General features: G+C 43.0%; 4 protein-coding genes and 1 long non-coding RNA gene across 11 annotated transcripts; 3 read left to right on the top strand and 2 right to left on the bottom strand.

Moving 5' to 3' along the window:
* Positions 1–228: 228 nt before the first annotated feature.
* On the bottom strand, positions 229–3,420 carry LOC102703127 (transmembrane protein 33 homolog). The gene is made up of 9 exons (XM_015837819.2): positions 3,126–3,420; positions 2,287–2,401; positions 2,080–2,189; positions 1,752–1,877; positions 1,530–1,650; positions 1,346–1,430; positions 1,152–1,265; positions 1,014–1,053; positions 229–627 (listed from the first exon to the last, which is right to left on the bottom strand). The coding sequence occupies exons 1-9, from the start codon at positions 3,321–3,323 to the stop codon at positions 475–477; spliced, it is 1,062 nt and encodes a 353-aa protein (XP_015693305.1). The 5' UTR covers positions 3,324–3,420; the 3' UTR covers positions 229–474.
* Positions 3,421–4,009: 589 nt separating this feature from the next.
* LOC107304294 lies at positions 4,010–12,414 on the bottom strand. Of its 5 annotated transcripts, none has more exons than XR_005811858.1 (11): positions 12,242–12,414; positions 11,105–11,203; positions 9,722–10,119; positions 9,381–9,566; positions 9,150–9,290; positions 6,895–7,188; positions 6,387–6,786; positions 6,226–6,311; positions 6,066–6,124; positions 5,822–5,972; positions 4,010–4,787 (listed from the first exon to the last, which is right to left on the bottom strand). It is a non-coding gene; the product is annotated as an uncharacterized LOC107304294 (long non-coding RNA). The 5 variants fall into 5 exon arrangements; XR_005811856.1 differs by having other exon boundaries at positions 6,226–6,467; positions 6,558–6,786; XR_001550368.2 differs by having other exon boundaries at positions 6,558–6,786.
* Positions 5,803–7,536, top strand: LOC102721080 (AAA-ATPase At3g50940-like). Its single transcript, XM_006654800.3, has 2 exons — positions 5,803–6,815; positions 6,930–7,536. Exons 1-2 carry the CDS (start codon positions 5,823–5,825, stop codon positions 7,389–7,391), a joined length of 1,455 nt encoding a protein of 484 aa, XP_006654863.1. The 5' UTR covers positions 5,803–5,822; the 3' UTR covers positions 7,392–7,536.
* Positions 8,505–10,407, top strand: LOC102720799 (AAA-ATPase At3g50940-like). Its single transcript, XM_006654799.3, has 2 exons — positions 8,505–9,638; positions 9,768–10,407. The coding sequence occupies exons 1-2, from the start codon at positions 8,616–8,618 to the stop codon at positions 10,188–10,190; spliced, it is 1,446 nt and encodes a 481-aa protein (XP_006654862.1). The 5' UTR covers positions 8,505–8,615; the 3' UTR covers positions 10,191–10,407.
* A 202-nt stretch (positions 12,415–12,616) lies between the features above and the next one.
* On the top strand, positions 12,617–19,407 carry LOC102720329 (paired amphipathic helix protein Sin3-like 5). 3 transcript variants are annotated; one of them, XM_006654797.3, is made up of 17 exons: positions 12,617–12,719; positions 12,999–13,221; positions 13,384–13,543; positions 13,633–13,731; positions 13,801–13,929; positions 14,388–14,583; positions 15,251–15,405; positions 15,483–15,634; positions 15,775–15,881; positions 15,999–16,259; positions 16,369–16,667; positions 16,836–17,147; positions 17,652–17,722; positions 18,123–18,261; positions 18,399–18,548; positions 18,819–18,916; positions 19,016–19,407. In XM_006654797.3, exons 2-17 carry the CDS (start codon positions 13,055–13,057, stop codon positions 19,095–19,097), a joined length of 2,577 nt encoding a protein of 858 aa, XP_006654860.1. In that variant the 5' UTR covers positions 12,617–12,719; positions 12,999–13,054; the 3' UTR covers positions 19,098–19,407. The 3 variants fall into 3 exon arrangements, with proteins under 3 accessions (XP_006654860.1, XP_040380604.1, XP_015693098.1); XM_040524670.1 differs by lacking the exon at positions 12,617–12,719 and adding an exon at positions 12,847–12,924 and having other exon boundaries at positions 15,278–15,405; XM_015837612.2 differs by lacking the exon at positions 12,617–12,719 and adding an exon at positions 12,847–12,924.
* Positions 19,408–19,466: the final 59 nt, after the last annotated feature.

Here is a 19,466-nt window from a genome sequence, read left to right as displayed (position 1 = left end):
GCGATAAGGACAAACAGTTGCCGTGTTTTGTGCGTTCAGATCACCACTCGGTCACTGGCTATAACAACAGAGAACCAAACACAATCCCATTGCCTTAATCACGACCGATATCCACGTTCATAGACTAAGCTAGCACGTAATTTCCCAGCAACTCATGAATAGATGATCCAATTTAAGAGTAATCGGTAAGTCTGGCAAGAATTATATATAGTACATCGTAGTGATCACTGATCAAAATATTACGGTGATGATAAAGGCCTTCAAGGGTGGTTTACAGGTTACAACACCGTTCTTGTGTCAATATTAACCTCAAAGTATTTGCCAATGCAAAAGGGAACTACTTGCAGGAGTTGTTTTAAAATGCACCAAGCTCCATGACAACGAGAGCAACGAAGTGCTATGTTTGTAATGGCTCTTTAAAACGTTCTCCGCATGATCAGATCCGCAAATATCATGATTCTGCCCCCTGCCTTGCTACCTGAGCCACCATCTCTGGGCCGCAGAAATGGGTGTGTTGAGGAAGGGTGCATAGCGATGGATGTACGGGTTGACAATCCGGCCAATTTTTGCCCACACGCTCTGGTGATAGCTAGTAGTTACAGGAGCATGGTACATCAGCTTCAACACCTGCAAAACAGGCAAGCATGCAAAGAACACCAGTAAGTATAGACATCACTATAAGTTGCTTGAGTGTCAGTATATTTGGCATTCAACCTTATTTCATTTTCAAAAAGATCAAAAGTAATAATAATACAATTGCAATTATTAACCAAAATACTAGTTATATGGAGACAGGGCAGAAAAATATTGGATTCGAAAAACGGAACAGTATGCATTGAAGACCAGTGCCCATGCCCAACTAGTAGGCAGGTGAGCAGTGCCTAAACAATTGACAATGGTCATTCTTGAATCTTTGACAACATGCAGCAAATCAGCATAAAGCGCCCTTACATCATGTCCTAACTATGAAGCAACAGGGCAAAATAATAGTGATCACATGCATGAGAACTTACATGCCAGTACATGAACGTCTGAATTATGCTACGTCGCCACCTGCAAGGTAAAAAGGTATAACTCATATGGATATATGATCGTTACATTCCAGACGAAATAAAATCTCCAAAATACTCAGAAAAGTGGAAGCAACATACGAGAAAAGTGATATGATCAGAAGAAAACCCAAGGCAATCTCAGCATTTGAACTGAGGAGACTGAGTGTAGTGTTATTTGTCTCTACCCAAAGGCAAGGTTCCTCCAAGTACCTCCTGAATGAGTGGCCAGTAAGACAGAATTAACCACACAAATTGCAAAAGCAAAATTGAATGATATTGGAACATACAATTACCTATAAAAGGATGAGCGAGCGAAATTACGCCTTAAAAATCGAGCAACATGATCAAGTGCCCAGCAGAACACAGGCAGTGCGGCAACTGTTACAAAAAGGATATCAAAACGTGTAAGAATATGTAAAAGCAGGGGGAAAAAAAAGGGGTCAGAGCCACACACTTGAAAGGGGAACCACATCTTACTCTTTAAGTGCAACTGAGACGTGAAGAGCATAAGAGAGAACATCAAATGGATAAAATCCTTGGTTCCAAGTACAGATTGCAACCAACCCTGAACTGCAGGCATGTTCCATGCTCTTGGTTTCTTGGCACAGAAAAAGGAAAAGATCAGCAACATTGAAAGGAAAAAGAACTACGATTCACAATAGTGGTAGTTATTCATGCTTCAAGTAGGAAGGCAATTACCCCATAAGTGCTGTATAGAGAATACGCAGATGAGAATATTGTTCCCAGCAGTGAAAGTTTACAGGCTCTGTCTGCAAGATGTTTTGGCAAAATTGGAAGCATCCCCAGACCAGCAACAACAAGTACCTGAAAAATATATGAGGGCATCATGAACAAGTCGGCAGCAGAGCACAAGATCAAGGTTACTGGGACCAAGATATGAGATATCTATCAGAAGCCATAATTTGCATTTACAAGTTCATTACTAACGGTACCAAGTACCAACTATTTTCAGCATAAACAATTAAACGTGCATATATGCTAATGAAAAGGGTGACATGTTTCTTACCCAAGCATTAATGGAGAAGTGTATGGTCCGTGCATCAAACCGCAAAGGATTTGTAGCACTGTCTGTTTGTGGCGGTGGTGGTGGTGGTGCAGCTGATCTGGAACTTGATCCTAAAAAAGAAAATGATTAACATAACAAATAGATGTGACATGCGGCAGAATAAAACAAGGGATGTACCGTACTGTACTGAAATTCAAAGCAACTTACCTGAACTACGGGCCCTGACATTCTCACTGGACGAGGAAGATGAAGACCTTACTTCTGGTCTGCTTGGCGGTGTAGAACCAGTCAATGTCATCGGCTCAACCACTAACTCACGATCCTATAAGGAAAGCAAAGGAAATCAAACAGCTTTTACCATCATTTTGATTTGCTCTTTTTCTGTACATGGTTAACAGCATTGACTCTAAAATGACCGAATGCAAGTGGCATATTTTCGCCTCTAACTGTGACAGATGCCAAGGGAACTGTGGGCTTGTTGTTGCTTAACAAATGTAGTTTTCAACATAACCTTAAGATGGATTGCTTCAACAAAATAAACCAAGTTTGAGCTTGCCAAGCTTCATTCTCATGAAATCAAGCAAGTTCAAAGAGAAGGTAGCGACAGTAAGTTAGAACTACCGGATAGTACTCGTGGTTTCGAGTTCATCAGCAACTGAAAAGACAACCCGGGTCGAAAACAAGCAATGCATCAAACTATAGAACAGATGGGTTTCAGCTACATGAAGCACAGGATGCGTCAGACCAGTGTCACTGTGTGACTTTGTTGGAACCATCACCACACCTGCACGGCGCACACCATGGAAACTATCGGCAAGTGCAAGCTTCGGCCTTAGCTACGGCTGCTTCCAGCAGCACACAAATCGAGCGCTGTACAATCTAGTCTCAGAAACCTTAATAAGCGCCGCGGGGAAAGCAACCAGTCCGTACAGAAAGCGCGTCAGATCCCTAACAATATGATCCGCGAAACAGCGAGTGAAATAGAGAAGCTCGCGGTTGGAGGAGGCGGTGGCAGTAGCAGTAGCAGCAGGGGCACGGGCGCTCACGATGTATCGCTGGTAGAACTTGCGCTTGTAGTGGTCGACGACGACGGGGCGGGAGGCGAGGTGCGGGGGCACGAGGACGTTGGACCAGTACACCGCCCAGCGCGCGTCGCCCTCGTAGTTGTAGGCCGCCGCAGCAGCCCGCCTCCGCTCCTGCTCCGGCCCGTCGCCGCCGCCGCTGCTGGCGTCTCCCCCTCCCATCGCCGCCGCACGAGTCGTCGTCGGCAAACAGCAGCCGTGGCCGTGTGGTGAGTTGGGGAATTTGGGCGACGATGCGGCCGCGTGGGAAGGAAGACTCGCCTCGCCGCTGCTTTCCTTTCCCCGATGACAAGAAGGCAGGTCGTTGTCGGCTCTGGCGGGCCGTGGAATATTGGGCCTGACAGGCCCAGGCCCAGGTCATATTGCCAATGCGGTATAGCGGTCTGGGCCCAGCCCATTAGTAGGCCGCACGCTAACGTTCTGGTGGGCTGGGCCTCAAGACCCGCAAGTCTACTTGTTTAGCTTCCTTTTCGCCATTGCTCGCGTCGTGTCCATGCATGATTAGCCATAACTGTATAGTGTCGTGTGTGAAAGGACAGATGGTACTAGCAGTAGTAATTAACAAGGATCAGTGTCAAAGTTAGAAAGCTCATCGAGATCATAAAAGCTTTGCATCTAAAGACGACGATGCAAGTCGTTAATAAGAAGGAACATTTTTACACAGTTGAAACTAAATTAAAGTAGCGATTAACAAGGGTAGCATGTGAGCCACGTCGGTGCACACATGTCAGTGACTCAGTCTTGGCAATGAAGAAATCAGAAACAACGTGCCAGTCACACATACTCAAGTGCTCGTTTCAATCAACAAAACAGGAAAAAAAAAATTAAAGGCTGTGCATGCTCGATTCTGCTCGATCTACATACAGTTCTAGTTTTTGTCTGGCACTTTACAGTTGAGTTTTTCTTTTCTTTTTTTCTTTTTTTGCGATGGCTTTAACATCCAGTCACGTTTCGCGCTGTTCTGGAAAGCAAATAAAACGTGGCGATCACGATTGCTTTTGGCAGGATCAGTCGGACGCTATGCCCAACACAACACAACACAACACACTGTTTAACTGATCATGGCGCCACAGTGTCGACCCCTGTATTCAAGCGATCGAGCCGCAATACGGTTTAATTGTTTGTGATGTTGCTGAATGATTCATCATTACCAATAGATTCCTTGCAACAGGGCCCTCTTGTCCAAAACTGTCACAATAGAGAGGCGGTTACACAATGATGGATTAGGATAAGCTGTCACAAACAAAAACTATAGCACTCTCGCTCACTGATGATATCACTGGGAATGGTCCACGGAGTCGCTGGTCATATCACGGATCAACACGTCGATTGGCGCCACCGCCGCTACGCGATCAAAAATTTGACCCCGATCCAATCCACTGTTGCGCTACATGGGAGGTTCTTCCCGTAAAGACGTCGGCGACGCAGACCGAGACAATCCCACTTTCCCCAAATGGACCAGTATTCAGTGGATGCATGCCCCTTTTTAGAATTTTTCATTCCAGCCTCTGACTCGGCCAAGCTTCGTCTGCACGGCATGCGATTTCCGCACATGGATCCATTCAGCCAACGCGGAACGGCCTCCCCTTCCTCGGTGGTAGATGGAATGGGTGCACCATTTCTTGCCTACAGAATAATGCAGAGAATTACGAGCAGAAATGCTTTTTATTCGGATGAAACTTGCGGTGCACATTTCTCCTCTTCTCTGCAGAAAGAGAAATTCAGACGAAACTTGGGTATCAAGGAAGTAAAGTGCGATGTGTGCACTGCTAGCTGCCCACTATACTATTCGTTTTGTTGAATTCCTACTCCGTAACAGTTAGGTGGTGTTTAGATTGAGAAAATTTTTGGAAGAAGTGTCACGTCAAATGTTTGATCGAATGTCGGAAGGGGTTTTTGGACACGAATGAAAAAACGAATTTCACGGCTAGCCTAGGAACCGCGAGACGAATCTTTTGAGCCTAAGTAATCAGTCATTAGCACATATTGATTACTATAGCACTTATGGCTAATCATGAACTAATTAGACTTAAAAGATTCGTCTCAAGATTTCTTTCATAACTGTGCAATTAGTTTTTTAATTCATCTATATTTAATGCTTTATTTAGATATCTAAAAATTTGATGTGTTGTTTTTTGAAACTAAACAAGCCTTAGTTAAACATTGTTATTCTGATTTCTCTTCAGTAAACAAGATATGCTGGAAGGAATAAAAGGGCGACAGATAAAGGAACAAATTGGACAATTTGTTGCAGTTGCATCCTATCACCACATGTTTTCCCAGGTGAATATGTGTAAAAGTATTACTACTACGTTGTACCGGTGATGTCATTTTTCTGACTAAGGACTCTGGAAGCAGGAACTTGGAAGAGTATAGGGGTATTATGCTATTCAGATTTTCTTCCTTTCAGACGAAGCCACCAATCACTTGCTCATCGCCCCAACTCTGCCTATAAAACCCCTCCCCAAACTCTACCTCAATTCAACACCAACTCTCCTTCCTCCCTCCCCCACCCCCACTCCTACCCCCCCCCCCCCCCCCCCCCCCCATTCAACACCAACTCTCCTCTTCTTCCCCCACTCCTCACCCACTGTTCCGAACCATTACCAACAGCAAAGAAGAAGATAAGTTCATTGAAAGAAGAACCAGAGGTTGCTCACCATGGCGTCCTACGACAAGGCCATCGAGTCCTACAAGAAGGCCATCACAACCGCCGCGTCCGTTGCAGCATCTGTGATGTTGGTTCGCAGCGTCGTGAATGAGCTGGTCCCATATGAGGTGCGTGATGTGCTGTTTTCCGGCCTCAGCTACCTGCGTTCACAGATTTCATCACAGAACACAATTATCATCGAGGAGAATGAGGGATGGTCCCACAACCACGTCTACAACGCGGTGCGCGCGTACCTCGCAACACGCATCAACAACAATATGCAGCGCCTGCGAGTCAGCAGCATGGATGAATCCTTTGAGAAGATGGTTGTCAGCATGGAGGAAGGCGAAGAGCTGGTCGATATCTATGACGGAACAGAATTCAAATGGTGCCTAATCTCACGCAGCTCCTTACCCGACCCCAACAATGGCAATGGTAGCGTTCAACGCGAGGCCCGCTCCTATGAGGTGAGCTTCCACAGGAAGTACAAGGAGAAAGCCCTGAAATCATACCTCCCATTCATCATTGCCACAGCCAAGGCCATAAAAGACCAGGAAAGAATTCTCCAGATATACATGAATGAATACTCAGACTCATGGTCTCCAATCGATCTCCACCACCCATCCACATTCGACACGCTTGCCATGGACCAGAAGCTGAAACAGTCCATTATCGATGACCTCGATAGGTTCATCAAGAGAAAGGATTACTACAAGAGGATTGGCAAGGCATGGAAGAGGGGTTACCTGCTGTATGGCCCACCTGGGACTGGCAAGTCCAGCTTGATCGCAGCCATGGCGAACCACCTCAAGTTTGACATATATGATCTCGAGCTGACTGAGGTCGATTCAAACTCGGAGCTCAGAAGGCTTCTTGTTGGGATGACTAACCGGTCCATTCTTGTTGTTGAAGACATTGACTGTTCCATCGAACTGAAACAACGGGAGGCCGGGGAGGAATGTAACAAGTCCAATTCTACAGAAGAAGGCAAGCGAGAAGAGAAAGTGAGTACCTTTAAAATCAAAATGCATAATATCCATATTTATAATCCTCTTCTCTAGTTGATTTCACGATTATTCTTACCAAAGCTGATGAGAATTTGATTGCTGTCCACACAGGTAACATTATCTGGGCTGCTAAATTTTGTTGATGGGCTGTGGTCAACAAGCGGGGAGGAAAGGATCATCGTCTTCACGACCAATTACAAGGAGCGTCTTGATCCAGCACTTCTGCGGCCTGGCAGGATGGACATGCACATCCACATGGGGTACTGCACACCAGAGGCTTTCCGAATTCTTGCCAGCAACTACCACTCCATCGACTATCATGCCACATATCCAGAGATCGAGGAGCTGATCAAGGAGGTGATGGTGACGCCTGCAGAGGTTGCCGAGGTTCTCATGAGAAATGATGATACTGATATCGCACTACTTGGTCTAATGGAGCTCCTAAAGTCAAAGATAAAAGATGCCAATGAGATCAAGATTGAAAGTAAGGGTGATACTAAGGTGACGGAGGAGAATAAAGATGACAAAGCGACAGAGAAACAAAAAGACCCCTCAACTGATGAATGCACTTAGGATTGTGGAATAGAACAATTGACAACAAGAATGTGTATACGGTTAGATAGGTTCTACAGAAGATCCATTTCAAAACATGTGATCGTTTTTTTGAAGGAGAAACATGTGATCGTTTTGACTGCTAATAACAATGTGTACTTGGAGAGATGAGGTGCACTCGTAATTAATGAAGTGTACTTCCTAAGAAATTTATAAATATTGTCTCGACAAGTCATGGGAACACCAGAATATATGCCAAGCAAAGCTAGTTTCAGAAAACAGGATCTAATACATCGAGTATTCAACTGGACCGATTCCCCATTGATTTTACAAGTTGCACATTAATCTCCAACACAACAAAACCACCAAGACACAGACAAACAAAACCTTCATCGTACATGTGGAATTTAGATCAGGCGAGAAGGAAAAAATAGTTAGATTTGGACAATCTTTAGTGCTAGATTTGGCATAAACGGATGATAGCAAACACTAACATGTGAATTCACACAGAATAATCAACGATATTAGCATCCATATAGAGTAACCGCTGTCATTACTGAAAACGGGTGGGGGTATCAGCAGACAGCAGGGTAAGCAAATGAAGCACAGATGTTTATAGAGAAGAAACGCGCCAGTATTCGTATCACCTAAACTCCGGCAGCGGTGCGCCGCCGTTAGGTTAATCTGGCGTAGCCGGCGAGTGACTGCCAGCCAGCCTTTGGCATCCATGAGAATTGAGTCCAGTTGCGGGAAGGAGAGAAGAGTGTCAGTTGATGTGCATTTGGACGGTGCTGGGCGTAATTGGAATGGCAGCAGGGCTTCGGCCCAAAAACGTTTTACGCTGGGCCTCTCCTGGCCTATGGGCCGTACGGCTTACTGTCACAAGACCCCACCGAATTCGAATCCACGTTCAGCCCTCTCGTCTAAAAAAAAAGAGAGAGGAAAATCCACGTTCGGTCTGTATCCGTGACTAGAGACTGCCGATCCAGATCTTCATTCTACACGCACCCCATTGCTGTATAGACTAATTTTTTCGTGTCCAAGAAGAAAAACAAATACTCCTACAAGAGTAGAAGTATACTTCGATGGGAGCTAACAGTGACAGATCGGCACGTAAACCCAGAAACGCTGCCCCTAAATTAACTTGACACCTCTCGATCAGCCGCCTCCCGCCATAGCTCCGTCGTCTAGCTAGCGGCATACATCCGGGAGGAACGGGAACGCGATACGGTCGGTCAGCCAGCCATGTCGTGGTCCGGCGACTACGAGAAGTACATGGCGACGGCGGCGGCCGTGGCCGGGACGGCCATGGTGGTGCGCGGCGTGGTCAGCGAGCTCATCCCCGACGAGGTGCGCGAGCTGCTCCGGGCGGCCGCGCGAAGCATCCGCGCGCGCGTCTCCTCCACCCACACCGTCGTCATCGACGAGACGGAGGGCCTGTCCACCAACCAGATCTACGACGCTGCGCGCACCTACCTCGCCGCGCGGATCAACACCGACATGCAGCGCCTCCGCGCCAGCCGGGTCGACGACGCCCAGGGCATCATGATCACCATGGACCAGGGCGAGGAGATGCTCGACGTCCACGACGGCGTCGACTACACCTGGCGCCTCGTCTCCCGCGACAACGCCAGCGCCAGCGCCGCCGCCAACGCCCACGCCGGCGGCTACGGCTACACCGGCGGCGCCACCAACAGGAGGGGCCGGAGCCGCTTCGAGGTCAAGTCCTTCGAGGTGAGCTTCCACAAGAAGCACAAGGAGAAGGCGCTCAGGTCGTACCTCCCCTTCGTCGTGGACACGGCCAAGGCCATGAACGACCAGCACAGGAACCTCAAGATGCACATGATCGAGTACGACGCCTGGACCGCCGTCGACCTGCGCCACCCCTCCACCTTCGACACGCTCGCCATGGACCACAGCCTGAAGCAGTCCGTCATGTACGACCTCGAGAGGTTTGTCAAGAGGAAGGACTACTACAGGAGGATTGGCAGGGCGTGGAAGAGGGGATACCTGCTCTACGGACCACCTGGCACCGGCAAGTCCAGCCTCATCGCCGCCATGGCCAACTACCTCAAGTTTGACATATACGATCTCGAGCTCACTGAGGTCAAGTCCAACTCTGACCTCCGGAGGCTGCTCGTCGGGATGAGCAACCGATCCATCCTCGTTGTTGAGGACATTGACTGCAGCATCGACCTGCAGCAACGGGATGAGGGTGACATCAAGCGTGCCAAGTCCAGCCATTCAGGAGAAGAAAATGAAGACAAGGTTAGTTATGATCAATCATGGTCTCATGTATATCAATTATGATTGGTAATTCCCAGCACTTGTTGATTTGACGACTTCCTTACCAATGCTGATGGCCTGATGCTAATTTGGGTATTTTGTTGAGAGTAGGTGACACTATCTGGGCTGCTCAACTTTGTTGACGGTCTGTGGTCAACAAGCGGCGAGGAGAGGATCATCGTCTTCACCACAAACTACAGAGAGCGTCTTGACCCAGCACTGCTGCGGCCTGGCAGGATGGACATGCACATCCACATGGGGTACTGCACCCCAGAGGCTTTCCGAGTTCTGGCCAGCAACTACCACTCTGTTGAAAACCATGCCATGTATCCAGAAATCGAACAGCTGATAGAGGAGGTGCCGATAACGCCTGCAGAGGTTGCAGAGGTCCTAATGAGGAATGACAATGCCGATGTCGCACTTCAGGTTCTTGCTGAATTCCTCATGGCAAAAAAGAATCAAACTGGAGAGACCAAGGCTCAAAACAAGAATGGAAATCAGAAGATCAATAAATATGAGCAGGCAATGGTGTAAAAATCATAACCCAATTGATCAGAGCAGATAGGACCATAGAAACCAATCGTAATCAAGCACTTTCTCGTGTAAAGGCCTATAGAAACATTGCAAAAAATGTTACAGTTTTGACCATGGATGAGAAATGGAGAGCATCTTATTTTTTGGACATGTAATTTGCAACTGCAACGATATTCTACACAAGCTGTTGTTATCTATTACATATTCAATTTATAATTCCTGTCACTGCAATGAAAGTTGTTTATCATAGCTGAGGAAACATCTGTTTTTATATACATGGAGAAGGTGCCAGAAATCACCAGCTCACCGTCTAAAAGGACTCACTGACCTTAAATTCCTCAAGGGAAAATATCATCTTCATTAGAAGTCAATCAAGTGATATAATATTATGTTCCTTTTTTTCAGTAAAAGACAAATCCTGTTTTTTTCAGGTAACTTTTAAGTTGACTATAGGTCCACAATCAACCACATAGCACCTTCCTGGGGATTGAGTCTAGTGACAGGACTATTGTTTTTCCCAAAGAAAAAGTGAAACCAATGTGTTTCAGCAGACCGCGTGCATCTTTCAAATGTTGGATAAACAACACAACAGAAACTAATGTATTCTAAAACACAGAATAGACTCAGGTTACATTAAATGACCGCATAGAGTATTACCTCTATTTCATATTGTAAAGACTTTCTAGTCTTACCTAAATTCATCAACTGATGAATATATATAATTTATATATATGTCTAGATTCATTAGCATCCATATGAATTTAGACAAGGCTAGAAAGTTTTACATTATGAAACGGAGGGAGTAGTTATTAATATTATTTTAGAAATTGTTGATATCACTGAAACATGTACTGGTCCATAATTATTACCACAATAGACAGTTAAACCAAAGGTTCAGATGATATATTCCGTACCTTGAAGGACTTGTCAAACACATAAGCATCCAGAATACGGTTCACCTTATCTTTCTTGTAGGCCCTAACCCCTGCTTGCAAATTAGATAAACCGGCAACCTGTACATTTGGCAGTGAGGATGGCAGAGTGAGCTAACGTATTGACTAGAGTCCTCTGAACTTCTGCGGTAACCAAAAACCCTGATGACAATACTTCAACTATACAAGTCCGAACTTGCTGCCAGTGAAAATTTAGTAACTTGTAAGCTGTAAATTTTATAAGATTGCAAACAACAATGACATGTACTGTGCAGAAAATAGCCCCACTTTCATTAATAGAGAGAGTCTATACATAGTATACTAAAATACAACGTTTGGTGACTTGGTCCTTACAGCACATGCATCCATGTGAATTTAAATGACCAGGTTTGTCCTGTGAGAAGATTCCAATGAAAATACCAAGTAGAAAAAAGGTGATTGTGGTAGTTGAGTGATATGCAGGTGCAACGGCAAGGTGCATAACGACATGATGTTTTTTTTGCACAAGTTGATGGCTGTAGGTTTGTCATCGAATTTGCGCATTTCATTGGAACGATTTACCACGCATACTTTCTTATGGATGCTAAATGGATTGCAGCGTCATGACATAAAGGGTCAGAAAACATTTCGATGACACAAAATCAATACAAGCACTATGAAAACATATCTGAATAACTCCAGCTACAGCTAACTCTCGACATTGCAACATTATGATTTTTGTAGGTTTCAATTCTATCATGATATCCACAGTGGTTTGGTCATAAAATCGTGTAACTCAGAAGCTAACTTGTTACGAATTAACAAGCTAAATCGACGAGGCATGCAGGATTCGTTCATAAGATTGCACGTGACTTGGCATGTTTCCACGTAATTAAACTAGTGCTATACCAACTAGTACCAGCACCTAGCAAATCAACCACTGCTCATAAAATAATTCGATACAAAAGCAGCAAACTAATCTCTCTCGCAATTGGGGACACGAAAACCGAACCATCAATCCCCAAATCGCACAGCACAAGTATTCAGGTATAAGCCAAGAAGGCGATAGATCCCAAACCTAAACAACCACCTCTTGAAACCAGAAGAGCCCGAATACCGCGAAACGGGAGGGGAAATTACCTCACCACAGCCGACGCAGCAGCGAGAATGTGCGTGTGTGTATGTGCGCGAGAGCACGCCATGAGAGCGCTAGCCACAGGACGCCCTCTCCTGCGGAGGAGACACAAGGCGCAGAAGCCCCCGACGAGGGCTGTAGTGGGTGCCGCCGTGGCTGCCCTCTTCGCCGGCGAATAGCGGCGGCGGCGCGGGTGCTCTCAGCATCGGGGATGGGTTTTGTAGGTGTAGTTTAACTGGGCCTCAAGGCCCAGTAAGAGGAGAGAGAGAGAGAGGTCTCCGCGTGCCCAACCCAGCCCATTTAGCTGCGCTTCATCTCATCTCTTTCTTCTCTTTCCCTCGCTCGCGTCGTCGCCGACCCGCGCGGGTGGGTTTCTAGAAGGTTCCGGAAGGTCTGGAGCCTCAGCGCAGCGCCTCGTCGCTCGCCTCCGACTCCGTCCTCTCGTCCGCTGCCGCCGCCGCCGCCGCCCGCCGGCACACTTGGGTAGGTTTTGCCTCTTCCGTGAGTATTCCGATCGCTCTACGCATTAGGAGTATTATATTTCTCCGCGCGCGCGAACCAAGTCCGAGCGATCTCGCCGTGATCGTCTGGGTTTCGTTGGCTCTTTACGGCGGATCGATTCGTTGGTTGAATCGAATCAGAATCCCTCGCGATGGAAGGGCGTAGGGGATAAACCGAGCGAACCGAGGTAGATTTTGTTTTGGTTGGCCACATATTGAGGGAATCATCATCTGTAGATTCATCTGTTCTTGTGCCTTGCAGGTGTTTGCGTATTTGCTTCTCCGGTGCGCTGGGTGGGTAGTCGGGAGTCGGAGAAAATGTCTTATTCTCCCGATGATCATGGTGACGCTCTTCCAGTTCCACCGAAAAGAGCGAAGACGATTAGATATGAGACTATGCAATACCTGGTATTTGTCAAGACGGTGCTCCCTGACAACGTGTACAGCGACTTCCTCCGGTGTATGATCAAGTTTAGGAGACAAAAGTATGAATCAGTATATACCTTTATCTTCTCGGTTGATGAATCATCATTGTTTTGACTAACTACATGTTATATTTATGCTTATGATAAATAATTATAATAAGGAAGTACTATCCTTATGATAAATTATGATAAAAACCGAACTGATGATGATGGTGAAATCAGGAACATCTCGATTGAAAAGTGCAAACAAATGGTTCTGAGGATACTTGATGGCCATCCTCGAGTAATAGAGGCTTTTCAGCTCTTTCTCCAGAAAGGAATTAGCCCTTACCAGACCGAGTTGCTTTCAGTGATCGCACGAGAATGGCTTATGAAAGTGAAGGTGCTAAAAATAAGTCCGCTTGCTTGCTCCCTGTGTGGCGTTAGTACTCGTTTGCTTACCATGGTTGCTAACTTTATATAAACCTGCAGGTATGTGGTATCAGCATTGAAGATTACCATGCTGTACTGGACATTATGGTTAATTTTAACAAGATTGATACAGTGGTCACGGAAGATATTATAGACGAGGTGCTCATTCTTCGATAATTTGCAAAAATAATTGTAAGGGCCGTGATTTCACCATGATTTGCGTTGCAGGTGAAAAGAATCGTAGGTAACCATCCCAAGATCCTAGAAGAGTTCAATTTTTTTCTGCCTTATCACCTATGGGCTCCTGTGCCAAAGGAGCAATCTTGCAGAAGTCCAAACAATAGTCGAGAGAGCAAGGTGATACACCTCATGCTTCATTATTTAACATACCACCCACTGCTCATATGCTAAGGCCTATGTTCTAGTGATATATCTTTTTTGCATATACTTCCTCCGATTTTTCTAGTTTGACGCCGTTGACTTTTTGATTTATGTTTGATCCTTCGTCTTATTTAAAAAAATTATATAATTATTGACTATTTTATTATGATTTGATTTATTACTAAAGAAACTTTAAGTATGATTTATAATTTTATATATTTGGACAAAATTTTTGAATAAGACAAAGGGTCAAACGTAAATCAAAAAATCAACGGCGTCAAACAAAAAAACCAGAGGGAATACCATATAACATATTGGTGAACTCTTATATAGAATTGAATAAACACAGATCACTAGCACGCTGCTTTCAGCAAAATTTTCTATTATGAGCTCATGTGTCATAATCAGTTCACAAATTTTCCTTTAATTTGCAGATGGTTCTGATTATTACTCCAGATACTACTAATAAATTGGATGGTATCCCAGTAAAAGCAACCGATGGCAGAAAAGAAGTGCCACAATGGAAGTATACTCAAGACCAAAACCAAACCCATGAAGGCACAGATTATAGTTTGAGGCACAGACAAAATAAAAGAAGCACTGGACTGATTGAAAATCCTACAAAGAAAGGTGTGTCAAAGTTCTCTCTTTGTTTATTCTCCGAATCGAGCAATCTCCCGGTACTTTGCTTTTAACATCCTTCTCAGGAAATAATGAAGTCAGTCGCAAACATTCACCGCTTTACTAACAGTCGCACACAGCGTGTATTGGCCCAACTATTTTCCTGTTATTTAAGGAATGCGCAGATCATTTGCTCATCTTTGCATTCACCTATTTTTCCTGATATTATTTCGAAGTGCTTCCTAGCTATTAAGTGTGTCACTACATGTAATAAACTACATTCTTCAGGAGGACTGTGCCTTAGAAAGTTAGAATTTTAAAATGAAAAAGTTAAAAATCTAACATATTGGTTCATGGGTCCTTCCGTGCCTGATATGTTCCGTTATTGATTTGTGTGATGCTTCCAAATTATCAAACTACGAGGATTGGGTATTTTCAACCATTCAATTCAAAACGCCTACTGCAATGTGATGTTCTGACATCTGAGTACAACTATTTTCCAACAATTAGGTTTGTTGGTTTTGATATTATCTAGCTTCTTTTGTATTGGTACATGATACAAAGTAAGAACATACTAATATCATTCTGTGCTGCTAGCAAATTAATTGTTTTTGTATTTTGTACATATTTAGTTGAACCCCTTGTGTTAAAGTTATGTTTAATCAATTTCTGATAGGTGGTAATGAATCACCTGATGTAGCAGATGATGAGGAACACAAGGCTGAACCTTTTCTTCAGTGGAGTCCCTCGCGAGAAAACGAATTACCCCCAAAAGTGGATCTCAGTAACTGCAAGCATTGCACCCCTAGCTATTGCCTGCTACCAAAGAATGTAAATTCCTACGAGCACGTGAGTTTTCAATTGTAAATCATTGGCACCTGTTCTAACATTCTCTTTCTTATTTTCAGTGCACGACTCTCCAATCAAGCTACCAAATTGAACCGGAAAGGTCTATTTTTAATGATTCTTTGGTTTCTGTTACATCTGGAACTGAGGGTGGCTTTAAGTGCAGAACTAAAAATCAATATGAAGAAAACATGTTTAACTGTGAGGATGACTTGTAAGTACAGTTTTTTTTTTAATTTTTCAGATGCTTCCGCATTATTTTCGTTCTTTCAGCTATCAGCGAATTTACCTTGTCACTTATAAGGCCATGACCATTTGTGTGACAATCAATAATTGTTCTTTACTACCTTTTAGGTTTGAGAGTGACATGCTATTGCAGAGGTTTAGAGCAACTATTGACTTTATTAAGGATCTTCAACATCGTGTTGACAGCAATGTGAAAATTCAGGAACACCTAACCCGTAAGTATACTACATCTATGTAATCTGCGAAGAAAAATATCTATGTTATCTTTTCGGATCCAAAACTTTTTCTGTGTTATTTGAGTGTTACCTTTTTCCTTGATTTTACATGTGCAGCTCTACATAAGAGGTGCATTGAACAGCTATATGATGATTCTGGCATTGACATGCTTGATGCTTTGTCAGAATCTGAGAACACAAGTTCCGCTCTTGCTGTTATACTTTCTCGTCTAAATCAGAAAAAAAGAGATTTCTCTGAGGCACGATTATCTTTGGACAAAATGTGCTCAGATACTATTGCCAATAATTACTACAGGTCTCTTGATCATCGTAGTAACTCCTTCAAACAACTGGACATGAAAAGGATGAACCCAAAAGGTGCCTTTAGTGTACTGTTGAAGCTAGGTTCTGCATTATGATTCATAGAAATTTAACTGTTCATATTAGTTTGTTCTTTGTCATTTTCATAAGTATCTATCTCTTGCAGCTTTGCTGGCAGAAGACAAACAAATCAGTAAGATGAAATCTTATACTGATATGAACATATACGAGGACATAGGCAATATCATTAACTATGCATATGGTAGAAGTTGCACTACCGAAGATAAGCCAATGATGAATTGGACAGAGTTAGTAAAAGAATTTCTTTCTATGAAGTTTCAATGGCCCGATTTGGAGGATACAGTAGCTCTCAAAAAAGTTTGTGAACATTGTGGAATGAGCAAAGATTTTCTCAATAATATTCCCGTTGCTGTTCTTGCTAATGAGATTTTTTTATCTTCAAAGGTACATATGTACTTACAACACTTGGCTTTTTATAATTATGAATTTGTATTTTGAATTTCAAGAAATATCTTTTGGTTTTTGGTTTTTTTGTACTGGCCGTCCCAGCAAAAAAAAGAAAGAAATAGCTTTTGTTAAATTAAGCTACATGAATTTTATTTTTCATCTCAGAGAGTTGAAAGTCCAAGAGCCAAGTCCAATGAGTCTAGTTCTTTACTTGACCGTTTTGATGCCGAGGTTGAGGAGGGTGAGTTCATACCAGATGTAGAAAACATCCGGTTACGTTTTCAACGTTTGCCAACCAATAATTCCGGTCAGAGTACCTATGGGCATTGGAATAGATCTGAAGAACAGTATGAATCAAGACAAGACTCCGACAATAAGGTTGATAGTTCAGCATATTTCGGAAGAACAGCTAGAGCCTGTCATGTAAATAGAAGCATATCTTGTTGCACTCTGGCTGTGCTCAGCAAGCTTCTCCAGGTATTTCAGTATGTTCTTATTACATACAACCTCCGTTCTAACGTAAATGAATTTCTAAGTTTTTGTTTTTGATAGAATTTTCAATTCTTCGTCTTATTTAAAAAAATTATAATTAATATTTTTATTATTACTACGTGATAAAATATGAATAATACTTTACATATGATTAATTTTTTTTGATTTTTTAATAAATTTTTTAAATAAGACGAATGGTCAAACGCTAAGTTGTCTTTTTTGGGACGGAGCAGTACTTCTGTTAGGATTGACTTAAAAATTAAAATATATATGCCATAGAGCGCTGAGCAAGCTACACAGGTTACCATAAATTATAAATATGCACGCTTTTACCTTTTTATGCATGAAAAGGTGAGGCTTGCACTAAATGCGATGTACAGAAGCATGATTTCTAAACTAATATACATCATTATGATGTTTCTTCTGGACAAATTATTGGCCTTCATACCTGATTATTGGCATTATGGTATTTTCTCATTTGTGCGTCAGGTTATGTATGAGAGGCTGCTAATTGCTAAGGATCTCTCAAAAGGAGCAAGCACCCGTGATTCATATGCAGAGTAACGTCTAAGATGCTTACCTATTATCTATAAGCAGAATTATTTACGGTCCTCGTCACTTCGCTTCAGCTTATACTTATAAGTCAAAAATTAAATTTTCAACCTTAAATTTAGAGTTGATTTTAAGAGTTTTACTTCGCTTCAGCTTATACTTATAAGTCAAAAATTAAATTTTCAACCTTAAATTTAGAGTTGATTTTAAGAGTTTTTCATTGTAATTATTTTTTAGACATTTACTTTTACATCGCTAAGAACACGTATATAACAAATTTATTTATAAATTATTTTTTATTTATAAATATGTCGTTTTGCGAAAGAGCTGATCAATTACCCTGTATATCTCACCATTGAATATTTGTGTTTTAACTTCGTGTTCCTGTTATTTTATTGAATGGTGTAGATTTAAGGAGGAACTCTGCAACCTGATTGATGGGTCTACTGACAATTGGAGCTTTGAGCAGCACTGCTTGAAATTTCTTGGGCCCAACTCCTACGTACTATTTACTCTGGATACGCTTATATATCGTGTTATCAAGCAGGTAACTGAATTCCACTGTACAATGATGATTGGCAATGTGAATTAGCTTCTCTTGGTTGATACTTTGCTCTTTAGTTCGTTCCAGACGTTCATTTAGCCAAGATTTGCATCTGCCTGATCCATTCACTTTTCTTCCAGATTTGCAAGATTTATCCAAGCCGTGAAGACAGCTCAGTCCTTGAGCAGCAAGACAGATCAAGAAGAACAATCTTTTTGAAAGACCCAGCTTTGCTGGCAAGAAAAACAGACCTGTCCAAAGAAATGTTGCATCATCAAAACGCAAGAGACGTAAGTCTTCAACTCTAAAACTTTACCTACTACCAGCACACTACGAAGCACGCCCACTCATGTTTCATCTAGTTCTTCACAACGTGTTTAGTTCAGTCGTGCATGCTTAGCCATGAGATTTGTTAAAAAGTGCAAATGTGAAATATTGTGCCGTGCATTTCCTCCCTTTTTTTCCATCGCAAAAGAAACGAGTTTCCTACTTTTCACTGAATTGATCTGATAGACAACTACTACATTTATGTCTTCCCCTTTTTGCAATATCCAATTCAGCCATCAATTGAGTTGTTGAAGCAAGATCGAGAGGAAGCAAAAGGTTGCGAGCCCCATGGTGATGCTGGGAAAAAAAATCAGAACCATTTCCAGAGAAGGTAGGGATCTTTTGATCAAATTATTAGAATTCCTTGTCGGTTCCAGCTATTTCCACATCATATATTGTAACATGAGGCATGCATACACGTCTTTCCCAGGAGAAAACGCAGTTTGGAGAACGGTACACCGAGTTTTTCTCAGACTGGCTCGGAGAATCAATCTCCTACGAGCTATGTATAAGTGGGCTAAATACCGAGGTGGAGGAGAGATACGAGAAGTGAGAGAAGAAGCGCGTTAGCTCTGGCACAAGAACTAAGAAATTTTATAAGAGATTGTGAGAGAGACAAGTAGACTTTGTATATCAATTATAGTCAACTTCTATATGGATAGGATTAGATAAGGCTATCAAGATTCTTATAGTCAACTTGTTGAGTGTATTGTTAGTCTTGTTCTAACTGAACATTGAGAGCCTCTATATTATTTAGTGCATGTGGCATGATGTAACGTGACACATAAATTATCGCAGGAAAGGAAAAGGCTGCTGCATGTATTCAATATGGGGTTTTTGTTTGCTGCCTTTTTTAACGTTTCGCTCCTTAAACCACAAAA

The sequence above is a fragment of the Oryza brachyantha genome, chromosome 5, assembly GCF_000231095.2.
Source record: "Oryza brachyantha chromosome 5, ObraRS2, whole genome shotgun sequence".
NCBI classification, from domain to species: domain Eukaryota; kingdom Viridiplantae; phylum Streptophyta; class Magnoliopsida; order Poales; family Poaceae; genus Oryza; species Oryza brachyantha.
The sequence above is the reverse complement of the archived record's forward strand: the minus strand, read 5'-3'. Positions and strand labels throughout refer to the sequence as shown.

What these genes read in the sequence shown, in the direction of transcription:
- LOC102703127 (XM_015837819.2), bottom strand. Translation starts at nt 3,323, where the DNA reads ATGGGAGGGGGAGACGCCAGCAGCGGCGGCGGCGACGGGCCGGAGCAG. An exon ending in CTCTATACAGCACTTATGGG is followed by an intron (nt 1,651 to 1,751) that starts GTAATTGCCTTC and finishes TTCTGTGCCAAG; the next exon opens with AAACCAAGAGCATGGAACAT. An exon ending in GTCTCAGTTGCACTTAAAGA is followed by an intron (nt 1,431 to 1,529) that starts GTAAGATGTGGT and finishes TTTTTGTAACAG; the next exon opens with TTGCCGCACTGCCTGTGTTC.
- LOC102721080 (XM_006654800.3), top strand. Translation starts at nt 5,823, where the DNA reads ATGGCGTCCTACGACAAGGCCATCGAGTCCTACAAGAAGGCCATCACA. An exon ending in AAGGCAAGCGAGAAGAGAAA is followed by an intron (nt 6,816 to 6,929) that starts GTGAGTACCTTT and finishes CTGTCCACACAG; the next exon opens with GTAACATTATCTGGGCTGCT.
- LOC102720799 (XM_006654799.3), top strand. Translation starts at nt 8,616, where the DNA reads ATGTCGTGGTCCGGCGACTACGAGAAGTACATGGCGACGGCGGCGGCC. An exon ending in GAGAAGAAAATGAAGACAAG is followed by an intron (nt 9,639 to 9,767) that starts GTTAGTTATGAT and finishes TGTTGAGAGTAG; the next exon opens with GTGACACTATCTGGGCTGCT.
- LOC102720329 (XM_006654797.3), top strand. Translation starts at nt 13,055, where the DNA reads ATGTCTTATTCTCCCGATGATCATGGTGACGCTCTTCCAGTTCCACCG. An exon ending in AATTCAGGAACACCTAACCC is followed by an intron (nt 15,882 to 15,998) that starts GTAAGTATACTA and finishes TTACATGTGCAG; the next exon opens with CTCTACATAAGAGGTGCATT. An exon ending in ATCATCAAAACGCAAGAGAC is followed by an intron (nt 18,549 to 18,818) that starts GTAAGTCTTCAA and finishes TATCCAATTCAG; the next exon opens with CCATCAATTGAGTTGTTGAA.